The 10,781-nt window shown below is 35.3% G+C and overlaps 1 protein-coding gene across 1 annotated transcript in view; it reads right to left on the bottom strand.

Annotated features, from left to right (window-relative positions):
• Window positions 1-6,527: 6,527 nt before the first annotated feature.
• The window catches only part of LOC119837151 (plectin-like), a 21,723-nt gene continuing 17,469 nt past the window's right edge, over window positions 6,528-10,781 (bottom strand). The window contains exons 4-6 of the mRNA XM_038362673.1: window positions 10,022-10,111; window positions 6,785-6,955; window positions 6,528-6,539 (exon numbers count right to left, since the gene is read on the bottom strand). Coding sequence (XP_038218601.1) covers window positions 6,528-6,539; window positions 6,785-6,955; window positions 10,022-10,111 — 273 coding nt within the window. The remainder of the gene's footprint in view (window positions 6,540-6,784; window positions 6,956-10,021; window positions 10,112-10,781) is intronic.

Here is a 10,781-nt window from a genome sequence, read left to right as displayed (position 1 = left end):
AATAAGAAGGATAAATAATACTTTTCAATTAAGAAAATCAAACTGAAGATAAATCTTACCCTCCGACCACATTAGCAAGGAAGCTGTCAATTCTTACATTAGTTATATTTAAGTATAATTATTGCTTCAACTTAATTACCTATGTATCACTCGGTTAACATAATATGCTTTCATGAATATGTATGTGTGTTTATAATATAACTACGCATGTTATAATTGAAACACGGACATGTGTATTTTGTATTATTATTATCTTTTTGCTCACCTGCATAAAAATATAATTTTAACATAACATTTATAATCTAGTTGTATACTAGTTGAGACTCGCGACTTAACCTGCCGTGATTTTTTGCGAATAAAGCCTACTAATACTATTTCTATGTAGATCCTACTAATATTGTCTCTTTCACGCAAAAACTACTGAACCGATTGCAATGAAATTCGGTACGTAGATAGATAGACAACTGGAATAACACATCGGCATCTTTTTATCCTGATATTCCTACGGGATACAGACTTACGCGGACGAAACCGCGGGGCGCAACTAGTTCTAACATAAAGCTTAAATTTTCCTTTTATACATTTGATCTATCTTCGAGTGTTATACAACAACGAAAGGTTCATCCATTTCCAGGATTAGCTGCAACAAACGGACGCTTCATTTAGATTTATTTCAACCGAAGCCGCACTCCGCAGCTAGTTCACAACATAAAATGACATAGAACTACCACAGGCTATAAACAACAGAACAAAAAACGAATTCCCACTCCCATTTGCTTAGTCCACATACCTAATTAAGCATTAAAAATATATTCATCAATTCTAAACTTAACACGGCAATATTTAAATGTATATAATAATAAGACAATTGCATTAATTCAACTGCTTTGTAAACAAGCTGCATAATCACGATAGTGGACTGCATTTTACTTTTAAATTATACCTCCGGCGAATAAGTTGAGAGGGATAGAAGAATATAAATTAATTTGCTATAAAATTTATTATATATATGATATTATAGCGCATTATAATTATATTCAACAAAAATCTAAATGTCGGAACTAGACCGAACTTTAGCGGGAGCCCACAAGGGAGGCACCAGCTTTTGAATAAAAAAGAGAATCATCAACATTGGTTAACCCAGTAAAAAGTTACGAGGTAATTGAACACAAAAATTATACAATCGAATTTATAAGCTTCTCCTTTTTTGAAGTCGGTTAAAATAAATATTAATACATGTTTAATATTGTTCTATGATAGTGACACGCTGGCACAATCGTTTTTATTACAATAATACTATTGTCTTTGTTTGTTTAAAAGGCAAGGCCTGGCGTCAGTCTAGACTCTAGACGACCAAGAATCTATGTCGGACCCTTGACCTAAAGCCTGTAGCTACTGTTTAATAAGGCCTATTTTGAGATAATATAAACTATAACAGTAACATCGTGATAATACCAAGTCCATTTATAATTAAATCACGATCTATGAATATACCTAAACATTTATAATTAAAATATACAAAAACCATTTTTCGAGTTAGATATTATTTTTCAACTTTCAATGCTTTTTTTTAATTTACTGGCGCCATTCTGATAATTTATATTATTGCCTTTCTTGCTACCATAATAATAAACGATTCATTCTATCTTTCTTTCCTTCCATAGCTACTGTACGTACCTACACATAATGTGTTAGTTCGTCCAGCCGTTTTTGCGATAGGGAGTACCATAGAAACGGACACACACGGTCGAAAAACATTACCCTCCTTTTTCACAGACGGGCAAAAATTGCCCACAAAGCGCCGCATTACAAGATCGCGACGTACACAATGACGTCACCGCTGGTCATTGCATAACTCAAGTGTAAACTTCATATGCCCATATAAGGCAAGAACGATCGCCGCCCACGCGACTCGAACAATACTCACTTATTTTTTGTAATATTAACGTAAAATATTGTAATGTTGTTTACCTTTGAAGGTACTACGCAATCATCTGGAATAACGGACGCTGAGTCAAGCAGCCTTGAGTCATTTTTGCGCTTTCTCGAATGTTTTAACAAGGATGCTGTGTGGGGTGTGGGACAGGATGGGGGTCGTGCTTTTAAAGGTTTGATTACTGATTAATTTGTTTGTGATTCGAGGCTAAGTATATATTTTATGCTGTTTTTATGTGTGTATCGATTTAAAACAAAATTATACAACCTACTTACAATAACAACCAATCCAGAAAAACTAAACAACCTTCCAATCGTCAGAACTGGACCAAATTTACATGGGAGGCACCAGATTTTAAATAAAAAATAGGATCATAAAAATCGGTTCAACTTGTAAAACGTTATGAGGTAACAAACACAAAAAATCTAATCGAGAACCTCCTCGTCTTAAAAACAACAGTAAACCTTCAAGATTCTCTTTTATAAACCAGATTCGGATCCATCAGGCAATATCCAGGAATAAGCATTGCATCACAATGAATCAGAAGGAAGTATTGGGTTCACTGGAAGAATCTAATTTACACGTGATTGTCTTCGTGCGATATATCTTCATCTGAGACTGCACTTCATCAATCACAATAATCCATTTGCTAACGTTTGTTTTTACGATGCATACAAAAAACGCGTATGAGTGTTTGTAGGCAGGAAGGTAGGTAAAGTTGCTGGTGGATCACCTGATGGTAAGCGACCAGCACAACCCTAAAACATTTTTAGAGGCTATATACCTGTGCAAATTGATTACCAACTAAACTGGATAAGGGATGAGGGAAGAATACATGGATGGTCAGAAAAAAGGGCTGGAATGGGTACGGAAAGGACCTCCGGCTCTCTCGCTCACTAAACGAAACAGGACATGCTACTATCTCACATTATATTATGCAAACCCACTAAAAGATTAGTGTAACTTTAACAAACTAGTATTTTCTTGAGTTTGATTTTACGCGAGTACTATACATTTAGAAATTAAAAATTTTGAACGGATTTTAAACGCGATTTATTCATTATGTTATTAACCCGACGTTTCGAACACTTTATAGCGAGCGTGACAAAATCTTGTGATAAATCAATATATTTGGATAAATAGTTTTCACTGGAACTTAGTGCCAGGATCTAAGCCAATATTGTTATGCTAACGTTTCGCATATCTTATCCTTCCGATATGACCGCCTCCTTGGTGCAGTGGTTATCGCGTGAGCGTAGAACCGAGGGGTCCTGGGTTCAATTCCCGGTGGGGACGCACAAAAAAAAATGTCTCGGTCTGGCAGGACACAGAAGGCTGATCACCTACTTGTCCCTAAAGAAAATCGATCAGTGAAACGGATGTACATCATCTGCCCCATACCCCACTAGGGGACACGGGACTTCACTTTCCTTCAGATATGAGAATTTTCCAATATCCGCATTTCTCTGTTTAAGCACTATTCTCTACACTTCTCCGGAAATCTTTTGGCGCGCTCTGTAGCCAACAGTCTGCACTTGATTGATTTAAATTCGAGAAGTGTCGTTAGTTTTCTGGCAACAAAACCAATTCACTTTTATCACAAACCCATCGAGTTCGGTTTCGAAATACAGAATTGCAAAACATTTGATAAAAATTCTATTTTAAAATAATCAATACATTCGATGTTTTTAATTCTTTGAAATCTCATTTTTTATCATAGTAGAGCATGCAACCAATATAAAAAGTATGTTTGTTTGAACTCTGTAATCTCAGGAACTATTGGTTGAATTGAAAAATTAACTTAGTATCGGATAATCCATTTATGGAGGAAGGATTGGTCTATTTAGTTTGTTCATCAAATAATTGAAACCGCAGACTTCAGGAAAGGGAGGAATATCTCAGAGTATCCAGCACCGCCCAGTGCCCAGCCCAAATATTTCTAGAGGTTATATGCCTGTGTTGTGGATACACAGGCATATAACCTCTACAACTACATATAACCTCTAAACATATAAATGCCAGTACATCCATTCGGATGGAAGAAAACTGAAAGAACTCGGAAGGTTAAGAAAAAGGAAACGGGCCTCCGGCTCCCCACTCACAACCAATTGACAATTCTTATTATATTTGGAAGCTAGAAGCCTCCCATGCGGTGCGGTCCCATTTGGTCTAGTTCTACCAATTTGAAGGCAGTTTAGTTTTTTATTGAAAATAACTGTGTATAGTTCGGGTACAGATCATGACCTCATTGATCAACATTGCGCAATCGTATAAGAAAGTACTACACGGCGACTGAGCAATTATATAACGCGACATTTTTGGGCTTGCAAAAACTCGCAGTATGCCGGCGAAGGTGCCGTATTGGGCGCTGCTTTCGAAATAGCGAGGCTGGTTATTTTTAGTTTAATACCAGTCGAATGAGAAATATGGGGTGCCCACAGGAAACTGAAAGAGTAGAAGAGGATTGATTGCTGAGGCGGGAGGTGCTTGCCAATCAACTATATGGCTGAACGTCTTTGATGTGTTTAGTATTCACTGTACACAACAAATTAGAGAATGCTATACATATTAAAATCGGTTCAGCCGTTACCACACAATAAAAGAACATTCCGATTTAAATTTATCTGTATATATCAAAATGAATCAATATTTCCCTTCGTCACGCCAACACGCGTGAACGGCTGGACCGATTTCAAAAATCCTTTCATCATTATAAATCTTCAACTTCACTGAGTGACATAGGCTATATATGTACCACGGGCGAAGCCAGGGCGACAAGCTAGCACAATATAAATATGTATGATCAGGGATACAAGTGTTCGCAATAGTTTCGCACGCACACATCGACAGACTGCATGTGTGTCACGGTCACACACGTACACCATTATCTATGTGGATAAACGCCATCTATGAATTACAATTATCCTTAATACCTTAAATGTGTGTGCTGAGCGAGTGTCGCTAACGCAATATTTTTTTGGTTTTTTTTTTTTTATATGCAGGTACGTTATAGCCAGATAAAACCTAGTTAAATAAAAGAAAATGGTCTTAGTTACACTATTTATAACTCAAAAACGGCTCAACCTATTTGGATGAAATTTTCTAAATAGATAGCTTGAGACCCGACATACTCCATCCGATCGAAAGCCCTATAGGAACGGGAACAATGCGAGAATAACGTTTTAACAATTCGGAAAACAGTTTCTACAGAGATCAGGGTATTAAGAGATATTAAAAATATTCATTACAAAAAAAGTCTATAGCAGCCCGTAGCCAAGACATTATTCTCAAATTATCTAAAGCAAATTTTTCGTTTTAAATTAAACTTTAAACAAATTATCTCTCAATAGTTCCATAGCCGATTCTATTCAATTAATACATTCGTGTCCTTATGAATGTTCATTCGTTTACCTCTAGCGATATTTCAAAGTAATTATAAAGCAATTTCTATTCAAACTACGCAAAATTGTCTAATTGTGGGTTATTTTAAACGGACACTCGTTCTATTCACAAAATAACGTGATTACAGCGCCCTTGGACGTTAAGGTTCTTCTAAGTAACCCACCAATAGCCGCCATTATTAAAAAACAGTGACGTCATATACATATGACGTCATAATATGTTACGCTAAAACGTTGTTGGTCGTATTTTCTTGCTTGTTTTAGTTTGTTTCCTGTGAGATGATACATATACCATTGTTTACGAATGCAGACTTGTCGAATCTAAGTTTTAAAGCGACTAGCCGTCCGCCCCGGCTTCGCCCGCTTGACATGTACGCTAGACATATCGCTCAATGAATTTAGCTATCGAATGGTAAAAAAATTTTTGAAATCGGTCGAGTGGTTTTTGTGTGAAACATTACAAAAATACATACGTGCAGTGCACAAAAAAAAGTGACAATACAATCTTATGATTAAGAGATATAATTTGCATTCTGATCATCAATCCCTACTAATATTATAAATGCGAAAGTAACTGTCTGTCTATTTGTCTCTTCTTCACGCCTTAACTACTCAACCGATTCCTATGTAATTCTTTGCATGGGTAGTTTGATAGACAAAAATGGGTATAGCCGTATTTCCCTGAGAACCCACGAGCACGTACACTACAAGGGTAAAACCCCAACACTGTCTATTTTATCCTTTCACCAAGCGGCCGAAACAACAGACGGAGAGTTAGTTGTTAAATATACACCTATAGAATGAAATTGTCAAAATATAACGCAACCAATTCAATATAAACCATACGAGGTAATTCTTCAACTTAACAAATATATAATAGTCAAATAATTTGACTTATCTCGAGGTCGAATGGATTAGCGAAGCAAATGTCACTTGCTCACCTAATTACCTACGTCAGTAGTTCATTGAAGTTTTAAATCTATTTTAATTAGAGGGTATTTGTACATTTTCAAGTGACGTTCCAAACAGCTAAGAAAATGAAGAAAATTAATGAATTATGATTTTAATTGAAAGAAAATCCGAAATTAAACAATATTACGAAATTCTAAAATGACGTCCTAGTTGTCTAAGTGTGGTATAGTGAGACATGAATAAGATATATATTAAAGGAAATAACTACACTTATAAATTCAATTGAAACACTTTAAGCGTAAAGATTAATTATAGTTATATTAAATGGAAATAATTGTTATATTTTTATTGCTGTCATTATAAATCACAACTTAATATAAATTATAATTTACTGAGTTGTTAACCTGTATCGCAATATGGAAAACCCTACATAGATATGTAATCTAATAATCCACAAAAAAAACACATTTTAATTGTCGTTCAAATCTCTGTTAATTTTTATCTTACAGCATATGTAATAGAGCACTAAACTTACTTGGAAGTGCAGGATGATAGTCCATATCAGGCCCAGGGTCAGCTTAGGGTTCCCATCGACGATGTCCTCCGCTCTGATGTTGACCAGCTTGATTTTCTTATACCTGAGAAAGTCCAGCGCCATCTGAACGTTCTGCAGCATGTGGAAACGCATCCGACCTCTCTCCCGCGGCTGTGGATTGGAATATACGTTAGGATTCTTATCACACTTTCATTAGCTTCACCTGCACGTTTGTTGTAAACGGTTACATACAAACGTGCGTCTTTTAGACTCGACTTGACGCCATTTAAACGGACAGATTCATACTTTTAGAAATTAGAGAAGTGAAAAGTGGAAGCTAGAAGAGTTTTAAAGAGTATTCGAAACGTCAAGTTAAAAATATAAATAACACGATTAAAATCCGTTTAAAAGTCTTTAACTTCTAAATATATAAAAGTGAATGAAGACCCGTGTCCCCTAGTGGGGTATGGGGCAGATGATGTACATCTGTTTCACTGATCGATTTTCTTTACGGACAAGTAGGCGATCAACCTTCTGTGTCCTGCCAGACCGAGACATTCCCCACCGGGAATTGAACCCAGGACCCCTCGGTTCTACGCTCACGCGTTAACCACTGTACCAAGGAGGTGGTCGTAAATGTATAATACTCGCGTAATAACAAACACAAGCAATTGCAAGTTTCATACTTTGTACACTGTTATAAGATCGGTAACAATATAATAATATCATGAGTTTATTGTCGTGATAGGGATCGCCATGATTGAATAATTTCCTTACGTGCTGATAGTCTGTATAAGACCAATAATTTAGTCCATAATATCATAAACAAGTTTTGCGTTTTTTTAATTGTTTTGGTATGAGTATATCTATATAATTGTTATTTACTTCAGTAGAACTCGCTTGAAGTATAAAGTACAAGCAAAAGATAGTATGCGTTTCCTTAGTAATCGTGAGACAATTTATATGTGTGTGTTTAATGTCATAGCGGGCAACTGAGCTGGTGGTTCGCCTAATGGTAAACGATCACCACCGCCAATGAACATTCGCAGAGCTAGTGTCTCTGCGAACACAACAATACAAGGTAAAAAGCTATTTGCTTTGACACAAGGAGCGTTTTTTTCAACATATACATAATATATATTTTAATACATATCTCTATCATGCTCTCTAGTGCAAATAGATGGATTTTCCTTAATGTATCGTTAATACGAGGAAATCTATGCTAATAATATAAAGCTGAAGTTTGTTTGAACGCACTAATCTCAGGAACTACTGGTCCGATTTGAAAATTTTTTCCAGTGTTAGATAGCCCATTTATTGAGGAAGGCTATAGGCTATATATGTACCACGAGAGAAGCCGGGGCGGACCGCTAGTAATTAATAACTACACTACTGTAATATTGTCACCTAGTGGAACATACGTACGTTTTTAATTTGTTAATTACTCCACTTTGTAGTTTAACACGATAGATTTATTTACGGCATATTGTGGTCATTATTACATGCCATGTCATGCCTCGCCCTCAGGTTATAGTGTACGACTCGCAGTCATGACATCGCATATTGTGCGGAAAAACAATTTGTCTCAATTACTTTCGTAATAAAATTTGTTTTAATTTAAGTAATACATGCTTATATTAGTAAGAGGCTAACTTGATTTTTCTGTTTGTTTGATACTATTTAATTTGAGAAGTAATCGAACAGGTTCCCTAGCCTTTTTCGGGGTAGGGGAAAAGGAGAAGACAGGAAAGAGGAATGGACTAGGGAAAGGTGAGGCAAGGGAAACCGACCTACGGCGCGTAGTATGCTACTATTTCCCACCATTCTTCTGTGGAGGCGTGGTACTTACCCTGACTTCTGGCCCAATTCTTTCCGTAGCGTAATCGACTCCCACATTCAAAAAACTATCTATCTATATTCCCCATTAGTGTTTAAGTAGGCTATTTATAAGAATTCATTTTTTAACCTCGACGCAGAGTTGTGTTCTTTTACATTTTAATTATATTACATCTACCCGCCATTTATTTAAGAACTTGTATTACATATAGTGAACTCCAATATCTGTCTACATACAGCTGCCACATAAATCAAACAGGGCAACGGCAGGTGAGCTCGAACCCGCTACCCTTGCGGGCGAGGTGAACCGCGACGCCAATTGTGACATTATATTTGTGAGTGAAAATCATTCATTACTTAATTTTGATATTTCGCCTTTTCGTTATATAGTGATCATATATATAATATTTCTAGATTCCATAAATAAGATATATAAAATATATATCATAAGATATCAGAACAAGCTATATTTCCCAACTTGTAGAATAAACACAGCTAAATATAGTGTAATATTTATGACTATTAAAATATATAAAAAAATACCGGATAATTTCAAGGAATTACCAGTAAATTTTTAAAAAGAGACTGACGAACTGGTTAATGGTGAAACAATTTTCTGACATTGAAGAATTTATGACATTAAAAGAGAATTAAGTAGGTAGTATACCTAGCAGGACATTAATGTTCATTTAATTTTTGATTTTAATATTTGCACACCCAAACTTTGGGTAGAATGTATTAGCCGCAGAATATTGTATAAGATCTATAATTTGTAACTACATTCTTAAATAAATTTAATTTGAATTTGAATTCAAGTTTAATAAAAAATCTATGCTTACTTTCAAATGTACATAATTTCAGAATCTATTAAGTTTGAATATTACGATATATTTTGAAATTAACATAGATTATGAAGCAAACAAACACGGTTCTATGATAAAATCAACGTAATTGTCTCAGTAAATATACTGGTAAATATACTAATAATATCCTCATAAGGAAATAATTTGATTCTGGTCCTTTGATAAGATATACTCGTGATATTATTGTATTGCCACTGATCCCCGATAAGTGTACAAAGTTTATTTCAAACATATGTATAAGAGATAAATACAAGCTCCAAACGCATTACCCTCCTTTGGATGTATCAGTCAAAAATGTAAAAAAATTTAAAACTTGACAAGATGTTTGTTTGATCTATCGGCGCACAGCCCAAACTACTGGACCGATCGGGATGATATTTGAATACAGATAGCAACTATGTGGCGGATGCCCACATAGAAAGGATATTGATAAATTCTATTCTGGAGGGGGTGAAATAGGGGATGGAAGTTTGTACCATAAAAATGTCTTGCTATAATAATATATAGCAGTACTATTATAAGTATATAAAATAATTACCAGGTGTTCGCCAGAAAGCACCTCCAGCAGGGATATGAGGTTGAGTCCATCTCGCAGGTCTTCGAACAAGTCGTTGACGTGCCGGTTCACCTGCAACACAATTATCATCATCATCATCATCATCATCATCATTCATCATCAAAAACAATAGCTTAATAATACAAACTACATAACATGTAAGACATGTAAAATGAAAAATGTCAAAGAAAAATGTCAAGTTGTCCGTAACATAATACGTACATAATTAAGTAAATACATATTGATTACGGTAACTTATGAATTATTAATTATAATGTAAGTTTAAGCAGTAACAATATGGCTAATGAATTCAAATAAATTTACAAAAAAAAAACATTGTTTACAATTCCAACATAAATACAAACAAACATATGAAATTAACTACATATAACAATTAACTGCGATATTCTTACTAAAATTATGAATGCGAAAGTAACTATATGTCTCCCTTCCCATCTAAAACACTGATCCGATTCAGATGAATTCCGGTACGGGTATAGTTTGAGACCCGAGAAAGGTCAAGGGACAGTTTTTATCCCGGAATGCCGAGAAAATGGGAATTATACGAGAGAAATCTCGTCCGTCTATTTTACGCGGGCAAAGCCGGGGGCGGGAAGCCAGTACATGATAAAAAAAGAACTTACTACGAAATCAGGAGCATACCTACTGATATACTTAGTCTGGCCATAAATACTGTTACACTTAATTATAAAAAAATATTACATTTGAATTTCGAATCTGT

The sequence above is a fragment of the Zerene cesonia genome, chromosome 26 (assembly GCF_012273895.1).
Source record: "Zerene cesonia ecotype Mississippi chromosome 26, Zerene_cesonia_1.1, whole genome shotgun sequence".
NCBI classification, from domain to species: Eukaryota; Metazoa; Arthropoda; class Insecta; order Lepidoptera; family Pieridae; genus Zerene; species Zerene cesonia.
Note: the sequence above shows the minus strand (reverse complement) of the source record. Positions and strands in the feature narration are given on the sequence as shown.